The 25037-nt window shown below is 38.7% G+C and overlaps 1 protein-coding gene across 1 annotated transcript in view; it reads left to right on the top strand.

Moving 5' to 3' along the window:
* Window positions 1–24827, top strand: part of LOC101782695 (protein SWEETIE) — a 31047-nt gene extending 6220 nt beyond the window's left edge. Inside the window, exons 11-45 of the mRNA XM_012842752.2 lie at window positions 786–918; window positions 1010–1116; window positions 1373–1489; window positions 1568–1735; window positions 4024–4110; window positions 4352–4445; window positions 4933–5001; window positions 5100–5222; window positions 5309–5380; window positions 5465–5569; window positions 6589–6677; window positions 7151–7307; window positions 7814–7963; window positions 8106–8155; window positions 8283–8382; window positions 8455–8511; window positions 9182–9249; window positions 10332–10425; window positions 13246–13469; window positions 13599–13746; window positions 13850–13918; window positions 14809–14865; window positions 15383–15469; window positions 15592–15720; window positions 15815–16015; window positions 16097–16540; window positions 17315–17368; window positions 18127–18224; window positions 18404–18497; window positions 18580–18718; window positions 22515–22825; window positions 22911–23054; window positions 23140–23304; window positions 23400–23525; window positions 23750–24827. Of these exons, the coding sequence (XP_012698206.2) occupies window positions 786–918; window positions 1010–1116; window positions 1373–1489; window positions 1568–1735; window positions 4024–4110; window positions 4352–4445; window positions 4933–5001; window positions 5100–5222; window positions 5309–5380; window positions 5465–5569; window positions 6589–6677; window positions 7151–7307; window positions 7814–7963; window positions 8106–8155; window positions 8283–8382; window positions 8455–8511; window positions 9182–9249; window positions 10332–10425; window positions 13246–13469; window positions 13599–13746; window positions 13850–13918; window positions 14809–14865; window positions 15383–15469; window positions 15592–15720; window positions 15815–16015; window positions 16097–16540; window positions 17315–17368; window positions 18127–18224; window positions 18404–18497; window positions 18580–18718; window positions 22515–22825; window positions 22911–23054; window positions 23140–23304; window positions 23400–23525; window positions 23750–24433 (5014 nt within the window). The 3' untranslated portion in view covers window positions 24434–24827. The remainder of the gene's footprint in view (window positions 1–785; window positions 919–1009; window positions 1117–1372; window positions 1490–1567; window positions 1736–4023; window positions 4111–4351; window positions 4446–4932; window positions 5002–5099; window positions 5223–5308; window positions 5381–5464; window positions 5570–6588; window positions 6678–7150; window positions 7308–7813; window positions 7964–8105; window positions 8156–8282; window positions 8383–8454; window positions 8512–9181; window positions 9250–10331; window positions 10426–13245; window positions 13470–13598; window positions 13747–13849; window positions 13919–14808; window positions 14866–15382; window positions 15470–15591; window positions 15721–15814; window positions 16016–16096; window positions 16541–17314; window positions 17369–18126; window positions 18225–18403; window positions 18498–18579; window positions 18719–22514; window positions 22826–22910; window positions 23055–23139; window positions 23305–23399; window positions 23526–23749) is intronic.
* Window positions 24828–25037: the final 210 nt, after the last annotated feature.

Here is a 25037-nt window from a genome sequence, read left to right as displayed (position 1 = left end):
GCTAGAAGATTGTGTGCATTTTGAAGTCTTCGTGACAGATAATCTTATTTTTGTTGTTCACTGAATTATTCTTTTTTGAGTGGAACTGATGTTTCAGAAAGTACGAGGAGCTAGGTAGGTGGTCAGGCTCCGCCTATGCATTCCTAGGCAGTAGTACCTTTTCAGTTCCATTCTAATTAGAGGAATATGACATACTTAAACAAAAAAGTTGACATTGTTATGTATACATGAGTTGCATGACCATAGTTCATCTTCCTCCATCTCCAATTTGTCCCCATTCTATTTAGATCAACCCCTAAACCATTCCAGGTGAAAGAATGCCTAGTGCTAGACGAGGCGGTGCTGCTCCACCTAGTGTTTTTTTAGAAAGGCAAAATGGGTAAAAAAGTAATTTCGATTCCTGCAGGATGCACTGCCTCTTAAAGACAGAAAAAGAGGAGGGAAAGATGGTAGTATAGGGAACTTGCTTTTGTATTCTTATCAGAAGTGAATCCCTCAACATTTCAGTTGGTATTTTATGAGAAATCTTTGCAACCTAAACACAACCAGTGTGAAAATCTTAGTCACTAGGCAAGAGTGGAAATAATTTATTATTCTTTCCATTCTTCCAGATCATTCTTTCTTCTTCCCACATGACTCTGGGTTGGTTTTGCAGTAGAATGAGCTGCAGTTTGAAACATAATGGAACAATTCCTTGTTCTGAGATATAAATATGCTTTAACTTTTCCTTTAATGATTTGACCTCATGTATTTGTGCCTTATTTTGATGTTTGAATGTCATGTAGGTTGCCAAAGTCAGTACTTGAATTGTCCAAAAAAATGCTGAATGGTTTCAGTCGAAATCCAGTGGCTGCTATTGCAGAGCGTGAAGCTGGGTGGTTGCTTTTGGCTTCTCTTCTAGCATCCATGCCAAAAGAGGTAAGAGTTCAGAGATACTTTGTAATGTATGTTAAACAGGTAGGTATTTAATAATGATGACTCTATCTGTTATACATGACTCCGCATGCAGGAGCTGGAAGACCAGGTCTTTGATGTTCTTTTGCTATGGGCTGGTCCTTTTACTGGAAATCCTGAATCGTACCTTCGTCATATACAGGATTGGGCATCAGAACTGCGGTAAGTGTCATCAACTGCGTATGGATTCTATTAGCATCATTGCATGTTTTTCTTGAGCAATTTCATTTTTTATCCTCCTTGGATTCCCATACTATATTACGGATTCCGCCTAAACATTAGGCAGTTTACACAAGGCAAATAGAATGACCACACAAAACAAAATTTGCACAGGACAACATCATATATGGCTTATTGCAACCATTTTATTTCTCTTCAATTGATGGTAGTTACTAACTTTTTAGTATATCTGCTGCAGGGTTCTGTCAGTTGCAATCGAGGCGCTTACTGCTTTCATAAGAAGTTTTGTTTATCCAACTATCACAACTGTTGATGGTGGAATCTTGCTTAATCCCGTACTGGCCTACCTCGGTGGGTGCGTAAACATTTACTGGTGAATCTCTATTCTGATTTGTATATTCTGGATGCTTAAGTCTGAACTTATAACATTCAGAGCTCTGTCGCTCATATCTTCGTTGAGATCGAAACAACTGCCCGATGTAAAGTCTGCACTGGATCTATTTGCAACTAGAACATTGATGGCATATCAGTCCCTTTCCAATCCATTGGTATATAAATCCGAGCACCAGCAGATGCTTGAGCTATGCTCAAGTCCATTCTGGTTAGTCAACCTCTTTGATTGCATTGTTAGTCTTTAGATTTGACACATTATTATGCATTGATGTGGTGAAATTGTTAATTATAGTGAACATTTTACCTGTTTTTCATCAAACAAAATTTGAAACCCTCTTGTGATTGTTTGGAAAAATTCTAGTCTAAGCTATTGTTTTTGTGCATAATTCTAGTCTATGTATTTTATAATGCACTAATTAGTTCTAGAACGCACTGCACATTCTTAAGGCATCGTTTCGGTGTCAAGGCAGTCAAGGGTGATGCCATGCCTGATGCCTCACCTTATCTATGCCGTGAGAGGAGAATGGGAAGGACCACAAAGCTGCAGTTGCAAACTTGCAGTCTCCGTCCCTGTTGCTGCTGAAGTCTAGGGTCTTGGTGGCGGATCTGCTAGATAGCTACATGGTGTGTTGACCTGCCCTGGGCAACATTGGAAAGAGGTCAGGCAATGTTGGGAGGCAGGTGAAGAGGTGCGGCACCATTGGAGGACTGGTGCTGCTTGTTAAGAAGTAGAGATGAGGCTGACACATCATTCAATCTGTTGAACTGGAAGCATCCGTGGTGGCGCTATATGACGAACTTGTCATTGTGTGTGTGTTGGAAACTCCAGGCTTTAGGTTTACTTGATTGTCTTGGGCCAGTTGGGCTGATGGCAAGGCTCATAATTCAAGGAGGCTCGATTAGGCACCACAGGCAGCATGCAGTCATGCACAGGTACAGCAGCAGCCAATTACGTCTCTGGTATCCCTCGCACGCTGCACTTCATGAGTGTGCGATTCCTTGTATGGCTTTGTGCTGGTGTCCGCCATATTGCTTGGGCATCCATGTGGTGCCCAAGCACTTCACCTTGCCTTTCCACCTTAACAACCATGATTAGCATATTTGAAGGTATTGCTTGCTTGTTGTATCTATATGCATGTAAAATTGTGATGATTTGGTATTGCACATGCATGCTTACTAATTACAACTAGTTTAAATTACCAATCTTCACTGGTTTAAGTAACCTCTATGTGGCAGTAATCATTATTGCGGTTTAATTGAATAAGCTTATGATGTGGCGTGGCTTGATGGGTGTTCTGAGAAGGGAACGGAGAAGTAGATGGGATTGTGGAAGTGAACAGAGAGGATAGCGGTAGAGCAAAGGCGATTGGTCACCCTCGATCACCAGAATGGAGCTTTCTCCAGTCATGGCTGGTGGCTTTTGTGTTGGAGTATTAGTGAATTGCCCACCTTTCCCTACCAGCTTAAGCTATTGAGTTGAACTGGTTGGTGCATACAACTCAATATGGTATCAGGGCCAGAGGTCTCGAGTTCGAATCCTGGCGGGTGTGATTATATAAGATAATTGCAGCCCACTCCAATTTCCACGTATGCGGCCTAAGGGAGCCTGCCCGTGAGGGGGAGTGTTGAGTATAAGTGAATTGCCCACCTTTCCCTATCAGCTTAAGCTTTTAGGTTGAATTGGTTGGTGCATACAACTCAATACTTTGACCTGATAGGTAACTCTGGGAGTTTATTCTTTGATAAAATCTTAAACAAGCACTACAGCGGCCTTTATAGATTAGGTGTCCAACAGCAAGGCAACAAACCTGATAACAATTCTATCTCAATCAACTAACCAAGTTAACAAGAAGCTAACTTGTCTTCCTTTGGTTGCAACCTTCCTTAGCAAGCAGACCGGTTACTCCTTGGCTGTCCCTTGAGCACTGCACTGCCACAGTGTCACTGGTACTTCTTGCCCACAAATGTGTCCACAACAACTTAGTAGGTGTGTTGAGAGGAACAACTGCAGGTAGTCAGGTTAATGGGTCATGTTTCACATAAACAAAACATACAGCAGGGGTTTGAATCAACAAACTTAGATATTTGGACCTTTATGATGCAATTTTGCCTCGTTCTCCCAAGAAGTTTGAGATTAGTGTGCTTGGAAATTTCTTTGTGCCTGCATTACAGTGGTCTTAGGTTCCGTTCTCAAAATTTCTGCTACTCCTTGTGAGGCTTTTTCTTTTTTATATATTCAGATGCACTTCTCATCTAAACTTAGCTGTACGAATCTCATCTAAACTTAGCTGTACGAAATCTTGGCATGATAGGCATCTCTGCATGATTGTCTCTTTGATAGTCCTTTTCTTGTTTAAATGCATAAGATTGGAGCTCGCTTGCATGACTTTAATCTTATAAAATTTTTCAGTTAGCATTAACTTTTGTCACCCCATTCTTGAATGTTGTATTACCTGCCTTTTGTTATGTGTATAACATTATGGTTGATGGAACTAGTGATCCTTCTGGATGGGAAGAAAGCTCATGCTTGAAGTTTTTGTTGGATAAGAGAGATGCTTCGCTGGGCCCATGGATACCTGGAAGGTATTTCTCAAATATGGGTTTGTGCTATTGTCTACTCCTTCCATCCCATATTATAGGTCGTTTTGGCTTTTCTAGATGCTTAGATTTTACTATGCATCTAGATATACATTATGTCTAGATACATAGCAAAGACTATGTATATAGAAAAGCCAAAATGACTTGCAATTTGAAACAGAGGGAGTAGAAAATTATCTGGTCTTCTTTTGCATTTTTGAATTTCGATGGACTTTTTGGCTAACAGGGATTCGTTTGAGGATGAATTACGTGCTTTTGATGGTGGTGCTGATGGGTTTCTACCATGCGTGTGGGATGATGAAATCAGCAACTTTCCTCAGGTAGCTGTCTTCTTATATTTTGGCTGAGAAATGGTACCCTTACACCAGGCCAACTCTGAACTAGCGTGAACTGTATTTAGCCTTAATGACTAGGATTGATGCTGTGCACGTAAGGTTCCCCCCCTTCAGTTTACCTTTGTCTATTTTAAGAAAAATGCACCTCAAATAACCTTCATATTTGCAAAATGAGTGTACACTACCATTCTGAAAAGGAACAGTATGTACTTGGTGATATCACAAAGAAGTGTGGTGGTTAGAAAATAACATCTTCTCTGAGGATGGCAAGGGAGCCCTAGGAATGTCATTTCCATAGAGATGCCATTATTCCAACTTGCACAATCATTATGATAGAACTAGGAATTTGATTAATCGTGTCGTTTAGTATAGTCTATAGTTATGCTTCCTATAGTTGAACACTTATCCATGTGATTTTCAATAGTCAGGTGCAGATTCTGAATAATGTATGGTTCTTTTTTCTTATATGAAGCCAGAATCGGTTCGCAAAATGCTTGTCAACCAGATGCTTCTCTGTTATGGTTCCATCTTTGCATGTCAGGTGCAATCTTAACTCTGGGATCCAATCACGTTTTTATTAGAAATTCTCCCACTGCTGGATGGTTCTCTATAATTTTATGTTAACACATTCACTGACAGGAAAACGCTGTCAAGATAAGGCTTTTGAACAATCTTGACCAGTGCCTGAAGTCTGGGAAGAAGTACCCATGGTTTACGTGTCTTATTACAAATGCATGTGTTGCTATATTATCAGGGTTGAAGGTATTTATTGTATTTATTATTTGTTCTGCCCTCTAACAATATAATCTATTCCCTTACTTTCCAACATTGTACATGCTGTGCTCCAGGAATTCCTGACTTTACGTGGTGCTCAATCATTGCCAATCGATATATTAAGTATGATCCAGTCCATATTCAAGGTACTTTGATACAATATTTGGAAACTTGTAATTTAAATTTCCCACCTTTTTTATTTTTCAACTTTAACATGATTGCTGCTTCAGGCCATTTTAGGAGAGACTGAAATTTCTACAGCACAGCGGCGAGCAGCATGCGAGGGCCTTGGTTTATTAGCACGAGTTGGGAATGATATCTTCACTGCAAGGATGGTTTGTTCCTTTATTACGTTTTTATATTCATTTTAAAAGATTTTCAGTGTCAATATCTAATTCCCTTACATCTATCTCTCTAATATGATACAAAATATTGATCTTTTACATCGTCTCTAGAATTTTGATGTTTCCATTTTGTTCTCAAGATTAGAGTTCCATAAAAACTCCGTCCTGTTTGCCAATCCAATTGCTGGTTTACTAGTTGGACCACTGGTTCAAAGAATAGACAAGAATGTCCAAAATTTCTAGAAGTTTACAGCAATACTTGAAAGAAATGTTGATATGACGAGCAGAACTTGCTCAAGACACTTGGACATGAGGTTGCATATTTGATTTCCATATGCCCCCTACTTCTCAGAGCTTTTTGGCTACTCCCTAACTGTCCAGAAGCCCAGCGCGATTTCCAGCACACGCACGTGCCTCTGTTTGGACAATACCAGCTTTTAGCCAGCTTTTACATGCAACTGGAAGGTCCAACATAGAAACTAGATTGGATTAGGTTCTGGTTAAGGGCAAAATCACAAAGTTAAAAAAAAACAAGTGTAAAAACACAATTGCACTTCAAAGTAGGGGAAAGAACACCAAAAAACCTTTTTCTTAAAACCTCTGCTGTTGTCTGGTTCTTAAAACCTTCGCCGATACACATGCACAGCAGTTATTTCTTTTTTATAATAAATTTACATTGTTGTAGTATGCGTGATTTAGTACCAGTGCATGTTCTATAGAGTGGAGATTCTAAAAAGTGCAATTCTTTTTTTTCCTAGCGTGTTCTATGTAGAGTAGAAATTCATGAGATTGCAATCCAGCGAATTCTTTCCTTTGTCGTCTCAATTTTTTTTAAAGTTTGAGCAAACCTTTTATGCTTTTGTCTTGTGTAATTTACACTCTTTTATACCAATACAGTAAATTTGTACTCCTCATGACTCATCTGTAGCAGATGGTACATTTATTTTTCTCCCCTGATAGACTGCCCAATTTCTTCTTGCTAGTGATGGAAGTAATTTTTCATTTGCTAGGCCCGCTCTCTTCTTGGAGAACTGGTAACAGCAACAGATCTGAGCTATACAGCTTCGGTTGCATTTTCACTGGGCTGCATCCATCGAAGGTAAATTGTCGGTGTCTGAAGAGATCTCTTTATTGTATTAATTTTGAACCTCCCTAAAGTAGCCGTTAATAATCTCTATTGGCTGCAGGTGTAATTTGTCCATTTGTTTCTCTTTGATAATCCATTCATCATTTTCTGTTGTTGACTTTGTCAATTATGTCCTACTGTTGACATAGACTGACAACTAAATTTACTTTCTTGGAAATGAAGCTGAGTATTTTTAACATACTTGATGAAATTTGTCCCAAGTTTCTTGTTTCCTTTCCAAGCTGAGCCCGATAATCTTACATACCGTTAGTTTTATAACCATTTATCTGTGGTTCAACATATTTCCTCCTGACCTATACGGCTTTCTTTAGTTTGTAACCATGATATAACAAATAATGTTCATTCCACCATTTGTCTAATATAATGACAGTTTTGTGCCTGCTTGGCATGTTGATATTGCACTTACGTACGTTTTGTGGATGCAGTGCTGGAGGAATGGCATTATCTACTCTGGTTACCCCAACTGTGAGCTCACTATCTCATTTGAGTAAAAGCTCTAATTCCAACCTGCAGTTGTGGTCGCTACATGCTCTTCTTTTAACCATTGAAGCTGCTGGCTTGTCTTATGTCTCCCAAGTTCAGGTATTGTACCCCTAAAATAAGTTATGGTAAATTGCAGCATTGTTTTTTGTAAGTTTTACAAACATTAGTTTTCTGAAACAGTGCTTTGTGTAACCTCGACATTTATAAATGTTTGGAAGTAATAGTATATATACTGGACAGAAGGGTTCCGGTACTGTTTTTATAACCACCTTAATTCCTAGTTTATCTGACTACCATGTCAAGCGTCAGATAATCATCCTATGATATCTTCCCTTAATTTCCTACGGATTTTTGGTGTACTTTCTTTTACTAAGGGGGAGTGGGGACGCCATAGATACTTAATCAGAAGGCATCCTTCCATGAAACTAAAAGAAGCACACATCTTTTGTGCTTTTGGCAGAAGATAGATTGGAAAATCATTATCTTGGAATATGTTCTTCACGCCACTTTTGTTTTCTTACTTGGTTGCAACAAGCTTGATAAATCATGTCCTTGTACTGCTGATTGCAAATTTGTAATAGATGTTTTGATATCATGTTACACAGGGGACACTTTTCCTTGCTATGGAGATTCTTCTCTTGGAAGAAAATGGATACGGGGATCTTAGACAGGGAATTGGCCATCTTATTAATGCAATTGTTGCAGTTCTTGGTCCGGAGCTTGCCCCTGGTAGCACATTCTTTTCACGTTGCAAGGTTAGACTATTTTTATGTAACCTCATTCAAGAAGAAAAAGACCCAACCAACTTTTCCAAAGTATCCTGTATTCAACTATTTTTCTCCTTTTCATCTCTAAAGAAGCTAGTTCATGTAACTCATTTTTTTACCCCAATTTCAGTCTGTCATTGCAGAGATAAGTTCCTCAAATGAAATGGCTACACTCTTAGAGTATGTATTGAGTATAAACAACTTGCCTTTTTATTTAACAAGCTGCTTGTTAGGACAGGCCAAATTAATTAGTAATCTTGAATGCATTTTCTGTAATATTTGACATGAAATCTAATGAAACTTGCAGGTCAGTTAGATTTGCTCAGCAGCTTGTTCTTTTTGCTTCTCAAGCCGTTCCCGTGCACTCCCATGTTCAAGGTCTTATTCCGACGCTTTACTCAAGACAGGTAGATGCTGCTGCTGCTATTTGCTTTCTTATTAGCATTTCCCCTCTGAAGTGGCATATTTTTTTTTTACAGCCAAGCCTTAGGTATTTAGCAGTGTCCACACTGCGTCACCTGATCGAAAGGGATCCGGTAAGGCCTGCAAATTGAGATGTTTTATTGTAGTACTTCAGTTCAAATTCCTAGCAGTTGTTTCTATTAGTTGGCATATTCTCAAGCTGCTTACTTCTACAAAGTCAAGCTTAGTGCGATGCCTCTTTTGTCTCCTTAAATTCTATTTTCCTTAATGACTATTGCAAAAATTATAGACAATTTTCTTCTTCCCTAAAGTTAACATGTTTTTCTCAACAAATTTTACCTTTTTCTACGGCATTAAATTTATGTATGAGTCTACAGTGCGTATTGAAAAAAAGACTTGAGTTCTTTTAGTTTCTTTCAAATCTGATTGCATGATCATATATTCTTAAAGTTCGGACATATGATGAAATGGTCTAACTGTTGGAAACTTGGAAATTTTGTAAAAATTGGCTTGATTCGTTGCAAACAATGTTTGCAAATGATGCAAAGACTGGATGTTGCGATGGTTGCTGCAACATTCAGTCCTCACAACATTTGTGAATACCATTTGCAAGAAATCAAACCAATGTTTGCAAACAAATTTCAAAGTTTCCAACATTTAGCCCATTATCGCCGGATATGTCCCCATTTTAAATGCTTTATTTGACTGCATTTTTCTGTTTTTGAAGTTTTTCATGCAACTACAAGTTGCTTATCTTATTTATCGCTGAATCTTCTTTGACAGGCTGCAATGATCGACGAGAACATTGAAGAGAATCTGTTCAGTATGCTTGATGAAGAGACAGATTCTGAGTATGTTATTTTATTTGCATATATGATATATACTCCAATCATTAAATCCATTCAAATATCTACGCGGTCTCCAATGTGATACTTTGACTAGCAATGTCTATAAAAATATATTATCATAAATGGAAAGAGTTATATATAATGATAATATTTTTTCGTAATGAATCTAGTAATGCCAATCTTGTGTTATCAATCTATATAAATTTATGATATTGAGTCAAATAAAAGAATGCTTAGAACAAACCTAGATGGACTTATGTAGATCAGTGAAAGTATATTATTTGCCTAATGGTGGATAATGGTATTCAGTTCTTCAAGTGTTTGTTGTTTCCAGGTGCCCACTTAGCATTACTTGGCATTTGCAATGTTATATTTACATTTAGGTGCCTTAGGGCAAACCTTTTATATTGCTGTTTCTCAGATATATTACCGTGCTCTGATTCATTAGACATAAGTTTGCTGTCATAGTTTGTTTTTCCAAACTTGGGGGCTGGTGTGTCACATTGAGAACAGTACCATCATGGTACATTGGATCCCATCTGTAGTTCCGTTGAACCATTGGTATTGTGTGTTGTGCCACTTGTAATTCAATTGTTGTATGTGACCGAATTGCTGATACACACCTTCGGTTTAAGAGTCGTATTTAAATCATTATTTTGAAGGAAATGTTTTTGTTTCTTTGTACATTTGATAGTTTGTATCCTATTTAACATGTTTTTCACCTGTCATTACCATATCTCCTATCCGCCCATTCCAAAATGTAAAAGGTTTTAGTTGGTCCTAAGTCAAACTTCTCTAACTTTGATCCAAGTTTATAAACAAACATATTAATGTCTACATTACCGAATAAATGCACTATCAAGACATATTTTACGGTAGATTTTATGAAACTAATTTGATGTTGTGGATATTGTTGCATTTTTTAATAAACTTGATCAAAGTTACAGAAGTTTTACTTAGGACAAAACTCAAGATATCTTACATTTTGGAATGGAGTATTAGCATTAATTTAATTTCCAGCTCAATTTACTTTGTGAAAAGTTATGAATTGTGAAATGCTAATCACTAAATATTCAACTGTTCAGAATAGCGATGTTGGTTCGTTCAACTATTATTCGCTTATTGTATACATCATGTCCTCTACGTCCATCGCGTTGGCTGACAGTTCTACGAAATATGGTATGTTTAGTACATATTTTGCTTTTAAAATTTGTATCTCCTAGTGTAACTCCTAGTGATTTCCATGTGTTATTTCCTGCCACAGAGGCAGAGATACAGGATACCAGAAACGAAAAAGTAATGCAATTACGAGTTCCAGTTATTAATTTCGTAGGTATTAACATGAACAAATTGATGTGAAGCTGTATTCATGTTCCTATCGTAAATTTTTCATGCTATTTTATTTGGATTGTTGTAAATAGCAAGCTATTTAATTCCAGCATCTCTGTTCTGCACATGATTCTCCATCTTTACATTTGCACTGGTTAATTTATACATGGTCTATTAACTATGATCAATTGACCAAGTAGAAGGTCAAGTTAAAAAGGGTCTGAACTCCATCATCAGTTGGTCAATTTGGAACCATCGAAATTGATTTGTTTTTGACGGGATTTATCCAAGCCTAAATGTAGTTCTGTCAATTGTGAGAGAAGAGATGCATCTGTGGAGTTTTGCTGAGCTAGAGGAGTTTCTCATCTCCTCGCCCTGGCACCTTTGACGGTTTAGCTTAGTGCTAGTTAGGGTCTGGTCTTTCCCTCTGTTTTTTTTTCCTGTAATACGCAGGAGAGCTGCGTATCATTGCATTAAGATAGGAGAAAGAGGCTGAAATAGCCATACAAACGCCCACCACACACCCATCCTGGGACTTAAATTACATACGCGTCCGATTTAGTATGAGGCGACCACCCCTAACCAACCACCGCTGCTAACCATCAGATCGAGCAGCGGCCAGACTACTAAGGCCTTTTGCCCCTGCCAACATCCAGTGATCAGCTTCATCCTGTGCAAGGAGAAGCACCTGATCCATTTTGGGCAAGGCACCATTAAAAACTATATCATTCCTCATCTTCCAAAGGATCCAAAGCCCCTATCACGACCAGCGAGTTAAATCCCTGCCCAGCTTCCTTGTTGAACATGCCACTCGCTTGTTGCCACCAATCATAAAACCCAGCTGAGGTAGACTGAGGAGCAAGATCAGAGAGTCCAAAACGGCGCAGCAGCTGATGCCAGAATTGCCGGGAGAAAACACATGTACACAGGATGTGCTGAATTGTTTCATCCTCCTGGTCGCAAAAGGGGCAATGTTCAGGATGGGGAAGGCCGCGTCTAGCAAGTCTATCGGCTGTCCAACAGCTATTATGTGCAACTAACCAGAGGAAAAATTTGTACTTCCTTGGAGCCCAAGTGCTCCAGATAAGTTTGCTTGGTTCAAAATGAATTGCTCCCTGGAAGAAAGCCTCATATGCAATTTTCCTGAAGACTCGAACTTCCATTTGTGCACATCATCAACCTCTGGTCGAAGCATTACCTCTTGCACCAAGTCCCAAATATCCAAGAATTCTGATAAGACAGCAACCGAGTAATGGCCTTGGACATCCTCCAGCCACTGATTATCAAGTAAGGCTTCCTGAACAGCACGCCTTTTGGCCCGCCTTTTTGGTACACTTGCGAACAGATGAGGAGCCAGAAGCTCAATAGAGCATCCGTTCAGCCATCTGTCTGTCCAGAACTTAGTGTTTGCCCCATTACCAACTTCTGTAAACACGGCTGAAGTGAAAAGAGACTGCACACCCATGAATTGTGACTGGGAAAGCTGTCCAAGGCTTATCAGGCTCAGTTTTACTCAGCCACAACCAACAAACCCTGAGAGCCCAACCAAATCTCTGTAGGTCTAAAATGCCCAAGCCTCCTAACTCCTTTGGTCGACTAACCTTGGACCAAACAATCAAGCAATGTCCTCCATTGGCCTCCTTCCTGCCTCTCCACAGGAAATTACGATGAAACTTATCCACCGCCTTTAGGCACCATGGAGGAAGCTCCAAGGCAGTGGCAAAATAGACCAGTACAGAGGTGAGAACTGATTGCACATATGTAGCTCGACCAGCCCTACTCATCAATTCTTTCCCTCTGGTAACAGGTGATTAGTTCTTTTGCAAGATGAGGGTTTTCTGCTCAGGTTTTTTCCTTAATATAAAAAAGGGAAAAGTCCAAATTACTCCCTTCAAGTATAGTGAAAGTCCAGATAACCCCCTAAACTATGTTTTTGTTCAACTTACCCCCTAAACTATGCTATTTGGTTCAACTTACCCCATAATGCAATTTGTCATTTTTGTTTCTCCATACATGAGTTTTAATTTGAGACTTTGCAGAGTGGTAGTGGACATCATAATCTATATTAAAAAAATGTTTTATGAATTTTTCATCATTAGTTTTTGTATAATAATTTTGTATCTCAAGGATAAAGTTTATTATTAAATATCCTACCCTATCAAAATAATGATAAAAATTTAATGATATATTTTTTTAACATGTCTAATAATGTCTGCTATCATCTTGCAAAATTTGAACTTAAGACTCCACTTGTTCATGGAGAAACAAAAAGGACATTGTGTTTAGGGGTAAATTGAACCAAATGGCATAGTTTAGGGGGTAAACTGAACCAAAAAATACTTTAGGGGGTTATTCGGACTTTGTTTATACTTGGGAATAATTTGGACTTTTTTCCTATAAAAAACCTGGCTTTACCTTGGGTTTCTCAAACCCCTATTCTTCTTAATATATTGGTATGCAGCTCTCCTGCGTTTTAGAGAAAAAAGACCAAAGACTTTTAGAATAATATCCCTCTTGAATTTATTCGAATTCGGAATTGCATACTGATACTTTCTGTGTGCTGCTGACGTTTGGAGCTTAAATAAGGCATCTAGTTTACACAATGATCGTTATATCAATACATGATTAGTGCAGTGGAAATTTTGATTTGGATTTTTTTATGACACTTAGGTACTTGCTACATCAATTACAAGAAACACAGGTGAAGTTCTGTCCAGTTCTGGACAGAATCCCACTGATAGTACATCTGAGAATGATGTATACTACGGAGAAGATGAAGACAACATGATTTCCAGCTCAAAACAGGAGCAAGTCCACCGGGCTGCTTCTATATCCAGCCAGTTTCCTCAAAGGAATAAGCACCTCAGATATCGCACCAGGGTTTTTGCGGCAGAGTATGTTTGCTATTTTTGATTTTCTATCTATTTATGCAGTTCTTTTTTTTTTTTGCTTCAATCGAGTCCAATTTATGTCCATTTTCTCACTTACTATTGTTGCAATGATTTCCTTTTATGTGAAAACAGATGCGTTAGCCATGTACCAATCGCAGTTGGAGCAGAACCAGCTCATTTTGACCTCTTGTTGGCAAGGAGCGCAATAGCTAAAGGGACTTATTTGTCAAATGATTGGCTAGTGCTTAAGCTACAAGAGCTGGTCTCACTTTCATATCAGGTTTAGACATAAATCAGATTTTATATTCTGACAGTAAAACTAATTGGAGTTAATTTCTATCAAATTTACCAACTTTTAGCTGACAACTACCTCTGGGTGGCAGATAAGTACTGGACAATTTGAAGGAATGCAACCAATAGGTGTCAAACTTTTGTGTTTGATTATGGACAAGGTATGCCAGCTATTTTGAGATTCTGGCCTGGAGATAAATACATATTCTAGTTTGTACTGTGATTTTAATCAGTCATGCTTGTTAACATCAGGCAAACATCTGAAACTTGCATCAGGGCTTAAATAATTGGTTGCTTAGATGGCTTCTCAATAAAGCATTCATATTGACATTTCAAATGAGACGAACATGTAGTAAATAGTTTGGTGAGGTTTATTATTTCCTTGTTCTGCAATTTTAGGCTCCTGATTAAACACAAGCGACGAATAGAGGTCTCTACTATTCAACTTACAAGTCCATCTTTTTTGTCGAGGAGGAAACCAAATACATACGTTTGAGGTTATCTGATTAGCTACCGAAGTGATGTGATCATGCTAAAGTTTCATTGCCTATTTCAGCTAATTTGTACTTTAGATGTACTCCCAATGAAAACAAGTTCTTGTCTTGTGTATTTGACCAAAATATATCTTTTAGAGTATTTATATTGGTTATATGAAAACGATGAGTAGATGCATCGTAAAAAAATACTTTTTATAATCTTATATTGTTAGGCTTGTAGAAATATATTGTGTTAAGATCTAATTGTCATATTTGCATCTCCGAGACCATAGAAATTAAGGTTCCTTGAGAAGTGGGAGTATTACTATTTCAGATCATGAGTTTATGAGTTCTTAATTGATAAATTGTTTATTTTATGCCTGTTTGCATGCACATATGCGGCCGGGCCATCTATGCTATACAGTTGTTATTCACCCAATTGACTTTATTTGTTGCTTTGTTTTCTTTTCTTGATAGGCATGGTATTTTTGTCAGACTGGCCTAGCATGTCTGCCAAGTATTCTCATATCTGCTGTTAAAAATTATATCATGACTATTTTTTTTGTTTTTTATAGTTTGGCATGGCAGTGGATCCTGAATTTCCTGGGCATATCTTGTTGGAACAATTTCAGGTGATTCTCAGATCTTAATTCCTTTTAAGAAAAAAAAAACTGTTGCTGATATGGCAGGGAACTGGGAGTTTATTAATCTGAAAGCGCGGCTAACAATGGCAAGATTAAGCCTACTTTGCAACCCGAGGAGGCTCTGAACTCCTGGGGCTCATTTCTTGCTTGCTGAACTCAAAAGTCTCTATGGCTTATATATTGCCGAACCTAACCAAACAATGCTAGCAACCAAGATAAAAATGACCACAAACGATGCTAACCACCCTGCCGCTAACAAACTCAATCTATCCTCATCCTGCATAGCTGTTGCTGGCTTCTTGTTGTGCCTCTGTTGCTGCTAGGTGCGCGTAATAAAGTCATCGACAACAGATGCCTTGGTGTGTGATTATGTATCTGCATGATCGATAATAAAAGTAGCCTGAGGCTTCTTATGTATACTGATAAATCTAGCTGTATAGGTACTGTTTGATCATTTAAAGGAACCATTATTTCTGATGCAACTCATGTTTGTTATGATGTGCAGGCCCAACTTGTTTCTGCTGTTAGAACGGCCATAAGTACTGCATCCGGCCCACTTCTTTTGGAGGCTGGACTTGAACTTGCTACTAGGGTTTGTATCAGAAGAAAAACGAAATTCCTGTTTAGTTATTATCAGTGTCCCTCCCTCTAATCACACTGCAAGTATTTACTATACTCTGTCATTGATAAGCATTTATGTTTAAAAAAAAACAGGTTATGACAAGCAGCGTAATTGGTGGGGACAGAGTGGCTCTTAATCGCTTGTTTTCTCTGATATCACGGCCGTTAAGTGACATAGAGGGCCTATTTTATCCATCTTTTGCTGACTGGGTTGTGTGCAAGGTATTTTATTTCTCCTAAATTGATGCATTTATCCACTTTGTCTTAGATGTCAGTTAGTGTCCCCAGTATCTAACCTAGATTGTGTATGTGACAGATAAAAGTTCGCCTTCTAACTGCCCATGCAGCAGTCAAGTGTTACACCTATCAATTCTTGAGAATGAAGGAAAATGCTCCTGATGAATACCAGCAGTTGGCACCTTCACTAGTCAACAGCTCAACTGTATTAGGAAAATACTGGATTGGAGTCCTCAAGGATTATGTTTCAATAAGCTTTGGCTTGCACTCAAAAATCAATGTAAGACAGTCAATCATGCTTCAACAATTCATTCCGAGAATTATAATTATCTAATGATTTATATTCTATTCTCTTTTCCAGTACAAGCCATTCCTTGATGGGATTCAGTCACTATTAGTCTCATCCAAGGTGCAGAAGTATCTTGAAGAAGTTTGGGCATTAATTCTTCAAGCAACAGCTCTTGATGCTGCGCCTATGGAATTTGACATGAATAAGTCTGATGGTTTACTTGAACAGACATTTATATCTGGGCATTGTATGGTCAAATTGGATAGAACTGAATTCGAGTTTCTTTGGGGGTTATCTATCCTTGTGCTATTTCATGCACGCCAATCAGTGGAGAATAGTACTTTGAAGATCAGTCTTGACTTTAGGCACGACAAAAACTTTGGGGGATTTATTGTTCATGGACTAGATGATAAAAAACCATGTGATCAGGTCTTACCTGTGTTGCTGTCCCTCACAACAGAAGTCTTTTTCAGCAACAATTTCCTTTCAGTGGATATTTGCCAGGAACTCCTCCAGGTCAGTTTGAAAGCTGTTATATTCATTGTTTCCTAAGTTGTAAGGCTTCCTGAGTCCTATTTAATAAATAACTATATGTAGCATCGGACATTAATTTACATTCTAAAATTATACATATGATTTTCATATTTCTATTGTAAATATCTTCAAAGGTATTAATGAGCAAGCTTTTTAAATTAGACTGGATGTATGCCCAAAACAGCATGTATTTGTGACCAGAGGTGGTAGTTTCTACTCCCTCCGTCCCAGGGTATAGATAGTTTTAGACTTAGACAAATTAAGGAGAGCGATTAAAGGTTGAAATTGCCTTTCATTTATCCTGTCCCGCAACATCGTGATTACTGGTCCCTGTCAAATGGATTTGCTTGCAACCAAATTAAACCTGCATCGCAGCATGCAGATACGGATAAATGGGAAGGGTACTATTGACAATTCATAGCTCATAACACCACTGGAAACTCTGATAAATTTTGAACGCTAAAACTAACTATATTTTTGGGATGGAGGGAGTATTTATGGACATGGAAATGCATTATTTGCATTTCCAAATGATGAATTGACATATATAAGTGTGAGATGTGGTACCACAGTGTTTGCCTAAACGGTAAACTCGTGTAAACAACTGTTTACTCAAAATCGAATATATATGGACTAGATATTCATTCGTATCTTATCCGACACAGCTGACACTATCCTTCTGTATATATCTGACCGTATCCGATCCATTTGCACCATTATTCATATATTGAGAAGACATTTTTTTTGTCAATGCAGGCTCTTACATATGCTGATTGCTCAAGTGCTCCTATCATCCGTCTGTTCACTCAGGTAAAAGTCATTCTGGTGATAATTACTCGCAGCCCATGTCAGATTAATCAATCACATTTCAGTGCTAACCTTTTTAAAAGAAAAGGAGGCAACATAGTGCAAGAATTTTTTTGCATGAAAATGTTTATGGTTCCAAAACTTGTGGCAACTGGCTAATTAGACTTTATGGTCTGAGTTGGTATATTTAATATGCTGGGCATAGTTTGTTTGATTTAGAGTATGTTTGAGGATACTTGTTATCTGTGCTTGGATAAGGTTGAGGAGACATAATGAAACATGTGAAATATGCATCATAAATAGAAGATATAAAATTGAAACATGGATAATATTGGCACCTTTTGTTTTACATGGGAACATGAAACTTTTGTTTTAACCATAATTTCTGTGAGTTGAAAGTTGACATCATCTGCTAGGGCTTATATTCTTTTTGTTAGCATGCTGACATTTTTTCTCTACACAACATTTTGGTTCTCTCTTACACGCACCTAGTTTGGCTCGAACTAGCAACAACTAATTCCAATAGGAAAGTTTGAGCTGCAGTGCTCTAGCATCCAATGGTGATTAAGTCTTATTGTTATTATTACTCTAACAAGATTAACATATTTGTGATTATTGATCTGGTACCATTCCTTTTGCATCTGGGTTAGCACTTAGCAGTATTTTTAGCTTCATTGCATGTTTTTTAGCAAGCAAAATGCTTTATTGCATGTTGCTTATTTGTAATGAGACTACCAACTAACTTTTGTTTCACCATGAAGATTATCAGGCTCTGCCCTGATAGCTTTTTTGAGGTTGAAGCCTTTGTCTCCGCTGCATTAGAGTTATTCTCTCGGTATCTCAGCATGATACTTCAATGGTAATTCTTGCCACATTGTAGTTCATTTGAAACTTTTTTGCTAAATGTTCATCATTTCAAACTTCCTTGCTGCAATGTAGATAGATCCAGAATCAGTGCGGTCTTCTACTTTTAACCATTTGTTTGTTCCTTAATAAATGCAATATTGGCAATGAGTTTTGTATTTGTTATCGCTGCAGTAGGGGTGGGAGTTCTCAGAAGCATCCAAGTAATACTTTGATTTCTGAGTTGTCTATTGCAAGTGAGACGATGGCTTGTCGAATGAAAGGAGAGGTAATGATAGGCCCTGGTTATGTCTAGTGCAAAATTTCCTTGATACTTTCATTTATGGAATCTAATAGCCTGTCTCATCTAGCAGCACCTGTGGAAGTTGATGATATTACTGGTATCCACATCACAACAATCATTTCAACAAGTGTCAACTAATTTATGCTTGTCAAATATAATCTCTTTCCTTCAAAATATCTTGCCTTTGATGAGGAAATGTTTTACAGGTACCATCTTTTGTTTTTTCTTGATTTTCTTGTTATTCTCCAAACATATTCACTTGTCGTGATCCACTTATCTTTATGAGAAAATTTTGCCATTGTCCTTAAACCTGTTGTTTTTTTCCTCGTAGAAGAATGAACTTGTCTATTGTTATTGGCAATTGGTTGTAGGCTAATCAGTCCTTCCCTTAGGATTTGGTAAACTGGTAATAGTATGACAATAGGTGTTTATGTGTTCCCATCCCCTAAAAGCCAAAAAATTACTCAGAAACCTGCAACAGCTCTAGAACCATTTGGAATGTGTTTGCTTTACTTATGAAAACAGTAAACAAAAATTAATGATATTGTAAAGGACTAACAAAATTGATTTGCTCACATTTTTCCTTGAATACGCAGGAAAGCTGCTCAATGCTCATCATTGCATTAAGAAGAAATTTACATAGAGTACAACACACATGCACCCTGGCAAATTGCTCACAAAGTCTACCATAACTTAACCCACCCGATTCTTTTCTTGTAGTGTCCATTTCTCCACTTTAACACAGATGAGCACAAAGATGACCTTCTTCACTAATTTTTAAGGTTATCATTTTCAGTGTTCCTATTAAATTTTGTACTTCAAGGTTTGATTGGAACAAAAAATATTCAATAAAAAGGAATGTTGATTCTGGTTGGCCTCTTAAGCACTAGTAACAATTCGGCTCATCCATAAGTTGCTGCCCCATTATTACCCCACGACTCCTATGTGTAGCTAATGTTTGAAGTTGAAGGATCAAAAGGGACCCTAAAATGTAAAAAAGTACTTCCTCCTTCCCAAAAAGAATGCAGTTCCTTTCTTCTACTATTAATATAATGATACACAATTCTCCTGTGTGTTCGAGAGAAAAAAAGAATTCAGTCCTAGGATTTTTAAGACAAATTGGTAGTAAAAGAAACGATCTTGGTGCCCCTAATTATTTGTGTTAATTGTGATTGAAAGTCATTCACATGCACCTTGTGTTGGTGTACTATGTGTATTAGGGCCCAATAGGCCCATGTAAGACATCTACATAGCTACCCTCTAGGGTTAGCCCATAATCTATCTATTACCTTATAGTATGGTATCAGCCTAGGTTAGGGTTAGGGTTACCTGTGACTGGCGCCGCCGCCGCCGCCGCCATTAATTGCCCGTGCACCTTGGAAAGGAAATAAAAACAGGCAATTAAATGTGCATGCACAATAGAAAAGTTTGTCCACAAGCTAGGATCACATTCTTTTTGGGACAAAATTTGAATGCCCGGATTGCATTTTTTTTTTGGGACGGAGGGAGTACCTTAGAAGGTTATACCTGTTAGAATATATTTGGTAGTTGTAGATATATGTATCGTAAACTGCCACATGTATCCGGGGAGCCTTGCCCCCTAAGTCTCTGTACTCGGTCAAGGCCTCAATGCAATACAATACATCTGTTATACGCAATCTATTCCTCCTACACTACCTAGAAAATTGATGGACTAAAAAATAACTTTTCCCTTATGAACATGAAACAATAATGAGTAAATGGCATCCACCATACAACAACTTGTAGTATCACTTTAGTCTAACAAGTTGCAAAACATGCAAATAGATGCATGAACTTGTCAAATGTGTGCATGTATGGTCACATATACACCACATAGATGTATTTTGCCACTATGTCATGTGACGTGGATATATAGTTTTATGCATATAACCCCTATCTTTGTCTCCCTTCTTATGTAAGTCTTTATGCGCGCAGTTTTTGTTGCTTTGATATTGGTGGGTGCAATTTATTTGTTTTAGTCTAACAATCATGTGGAGGACGTGCGCATCAGGGTTTAAGGTGACCTGATTGGCCGCTTGAAGACAATGAAGTTTATATTAGTCGTACACGACCAACAAATTTCACTGAAATAATCAGTATGTATACAACCTGAATAATTTAGCATACGAAATTCACTTCAACTATGAACGAATGTGCTCCGATAAACATGGGATAATCCATTTCATCTGTGAATAAATCTGCAAGCCATGAACAAAATGAACCAAACAAGAATTGGGTAATCTAGAGTTAAACATGAATAATTAGATGGTGTCCATTTACTTTGGGACCAATTAGATGGTGTCCATTTACAACAGGATACCCCAGACCAATATCTCTGGAAGCTGACCCAATCTGCTATATACACCAGCAAGTCTGCATATGAAGCCTTCTTCATTGGCTCTATAAAGTTTATCCCATGGAAAAGAATTTGGAGAAGTTGGGCCCCTTTACGCTGTAAATTCTTTGTTTGGCTGGCCATTAAACAGAGGCTTTGGACTACTGACCGGCTGGACAGTAGGAGCCTGCAGCACCCCCCGGCATGCCTGTTCTGTGACCAAGCGCAGGAAACAGCCCCCCACTTGCTGTTATCCTGCGTTTTTACCAGACAAATATGGTCTTTGGTCTTCTCACATCTGAATCTGGTAGTTGATGTGCTGGCTAACTCTTCTAGCTTCTCAGCTTGGTGGGGCAAAGTAATTAGAGCTGCACCAAAAGAGTGGCGCGAGGGTTTAAATTCTCTCATCATTTTGGTGGCATTGGAGATTTGGAAGCATAGAAATTCCTGTGTGTTTGAAGGTGCTCTCCCTAACTCCCAGGTGCTCCTGCAGGGTATAACAAATGAAAACACTCTGTGGTGCTTGGCTGGAGCTTCTAAACTCAGAGAGTTGCTTGCTAGGTCGCTTGCACCAGTAGCTTAGGCTTGGTGCTTGTTGGTCTTGTTTTTTCTGTTTTGTGTGGCGCTCCAGTGATTTTCTTGTGGGGTGTGGGGTGTGTAGTGTTTTGTGAGTATTGGGGTGTGTTTGGTACTTAGTTTGGGGGCTCCCCCCCCCCTCTCTATGTACTTTCTTTTCTCTCTTAATGAAATGACACGCAGCTCTCCTGCGTAGCTCGAGAAAAAAACATGAATAATTCATCAAAAATATTGATAGTCCGGTTGAAATGAAAATCTATGAAGAACTACTGACACAGCAAGAGGGAAGCGAGGTTGCGGCGTCCATGGAGGCAGGGGCCACAGACCCACGGTCACAGGGTGTAGGCAGCTGTGCACCAAAATCCGGTGCCGGTACGTGTACATCGGAGACACCATCATAGCAGCAGGTCCGTCCAAATCCATGTGTGGTGGCCAGTAATAAGGTGTTGTAATGGCCGTCGGCAGGGAGGGAAAATGGATTGGGCGATGACACTCATCGGACTTGAAAAAGCGAAAGGGCAGAAGAGCTCAGATGAAGCCAGAGAACAGTTGTATGTGTAAAAAATGGGATTGAACATAGCGGACTTATTTGCATAAAACCAAACAAACATTGGGGGGTGGGGGGTGGGGGCTAGTTTGCATAAAACCAACCAGTGGTGCCGTGTCGTGTCAATAAATCAGTATACCAAGCGTATTTCGACCATATATGATCGTATATGACAACTTGACGTATCTATTTGCACGTTTTGCAACTTGTTAGACTAAAATGATACAATATTACAAGTTGTTGTATGGTGGACGCAATTTACTCAACAATAATTGTTAAGTATTGGCTCCCCATTTGTTTTGTAGAAAGAGCTGAATGAGATGGTGTGCACATGCATCCTAAAGTTGTCTTAGGAGCTTTGGTTAGCCTAGTGGCATACTTCTGTACTGAGTGTGATAAAAGTATCTCATTGCTTGAAAATAAGATTTCTGATTCTTAGAAAATTTGTGGACTAAAAATTAACTCTTCCCTTATGAACATGAAACAATAATTGTTAAGTATTGTCTCCTCAATTGTTTTGTAGAAAGAGCTGAATCAGATGGTGTGCACATGCATCCTAAAGTTGTCTTAGGAGCTTCAGTTAGCCTAGTGGCATACTTCTGTACAGAGTGTGATAAAAGGATCTCATTGCTTGAAAATAAGATTTCTGATTCCTACAAGCTGTTGGCAAAGATACTACTTTTTTGCTTGGGAGAAGCCATTGTTTTTGCAAAACTTGTTCATGAGATTGGATATCTAAGTGAAAATGGAAGTAGCAATGATGTGATCGGTTGGAGCAGCTTCAGGCAGTGTATACAGGTTATTCAGGGTTCACTTCATAGTACCAACATACAGGTAGATAACTGTCTTTGCTTATTATTGGCTACCAGAATATCATTCTTTGCTAGTGGTTAGTTATGAAGTTGTTTTCACTAAACAGGTGCACCTGCTGGGTTTGCATGTACTGAGAAGCTATGCACAGAAGGAGCTAACTGAAGGTTCAGAATCACAGAAAGATTCTTTCATGATGTTGCTTACGGAATTGCTGGGAGATGTGTTTTTGGTAATGCAGACTACATTGAAGGTACTATATGGAATATTATTAATAATAAGGTTGTAAAATTTTCTGCAAAATAGGGCAGTGTTATCTGATGTAGTTGTTACTCCAGGAATGTTCAAATAAAGAATCTGTCGGTGTTATTGATGAATGCTCGAAACTTCTTTTCCTCTTCCACACACTAGCACAATCAAAGAAATACCAACAAGATGCTACAACTCTTCTGCTGGAGGCCTTACTAATGGTTTTCTCTCTCTCCAGTGATACTGTTTCACAGGTAAAATTTGAAAAAACTTTTTCATCTAATTGTGACCCGAAAATATAATGTTCAGTTTGGTTTTGTTTATCCTTTTCTATGACATTCTGTTTCAGGAACTTGCTGAAGTAAACATCATTTCCAGGAAGTTGTTCTCGCATTTTATTCAGATTCCATCTGTTGCTATACAGATCAAGGATATAATGCTTTCTGCACCACCTGAAAGGAGACAACAGCTTCAGGTATCACCCCTTACTGTGTGCTGTTTTTCTTTTTGAAGGAATTTAGTATGTGGTGATTGTACATACATGTATCAACGCATGCTGGTTTGTTTTAGGCTTGATGTTCATGATCTTAAGAATTTGTCAATGCCATCCATCCTCTGTACATCTGTTTCTGAACTCCTATATTCATGATATTGCTTCCTTAGCGCCTTGAAATACCTAATAATCTTTGCATATTGTAGGACATGGTCCGAGCTTCAGTCAGTCAAGGCCAGATAACGGTGCCAATGAATATGAGTGCACGCTCAGAGCAGAATGTCCAGGATACTAACAACAATAACCCTGGGTCCACAGCTGACTCCACACCTGAGGGTTCTGAGTGTTGTGTAACTCAAGGGAAGGATGAAAAGGAAGTTGATGATGATGACTGGGATGATGATTGGGATGCTTTCCAGTCTCTTCCTGCAACTGCTGCCAATGATGCTGTTGATTCTGGCGAGAATTCTTCTGCAAGTAGTCATCATAAACAGACCCCTCCTGAAAATACTAGTCAAGGTATTATTGATGAGGACATCACAGCTGGTGCTATGGAAGACAGAACTTGCAGCAAGGAACTTGAGGAGCCCTCTGATTTGCAATGCTCAAGTACTGAACAACAGGCAAACTATGAATTTGCAGCAGCATCCCATGAAGATCATGTCGAACTTGAAAGACATCCAACGGTTGATTGCGAAGAGCCATTGGCTCATATTGAGATGGCAGATGAACTGCTGCACGTTCATGAAGACGCTGATGAAGCAAGTGAAGATCTCAAAGGTATCTCTACGGAGGATGAGTCGAACAACAGCAGCGACATTTCATTGAGGGTTGACGGCAAGCTTGTGAAGGATGAGAGCAGAGAAGAGCATCCTGTCGACCTCTCATGATGCTGGCATACCAGATAGCATGCCTGAAAACGTGACGAGCGGGAGTGAAGGAAATGAGCATCCTGTGGATGTGGTCACTAATCCAGAACCATCTCAGGATGGAAGGTCAGATTTGATGTCATAACTAGGATAAACTTGTGACCAACCTTGTGAAAAACTGCAGGAGAGATGTACTCAGGAAATAATATAAAGATTTGGATCCTTGTATATGTGCCTTGATTGTACTTCTGAAGTATGAGTGTGCACTTCTGTAGTCTGGAATATTTGTTTGCACCGATATGTAGCCATGTATGACCTCATGTTTGTGTTGGGTTGCATGTTGTAAATTTTGGGACAGAACATTCCTTCGACATGTACATACTTATAAAATGTCTGATGTTTTGCGTTGAGCACCTGATGATTCATCATGTACTTGCATTCATGATGCAACTTAGGCTAGCCATAGTACTTTGTGCTCCTTTTTGTTTTTTAAAGCCACAGTTTGACTCGTGGTTCTAATGCCACACTTTGACATTTGACCTTTGATATTGGCGTTACGCGAAAGTGCTTTCAACTATGACTTCAGCTATTCCGAATATGTAGGGCGCGACTAAGGTGTCGCTGC

This window comes from Setaria italica, chromosome IX (assembly GCF_000263155.2).
Source record: "Setaria italica strain Yugu1 chromosome IX, Setaria_italica_v2.0, whole genome shotgun sequence".
Taxonomy (NCBI): domain Eukaryota; kingdom Viridiplantae; phylum Streptophyta; class Magnoliopsida; order Poales; family Poaceae; genus Setaria; species Setaria italica.
The sequence above is the reverse complement of the archived record's forward strand: the minus strand, read 5'-3'. Positions and strand labels throughout refer to the sequence as shown.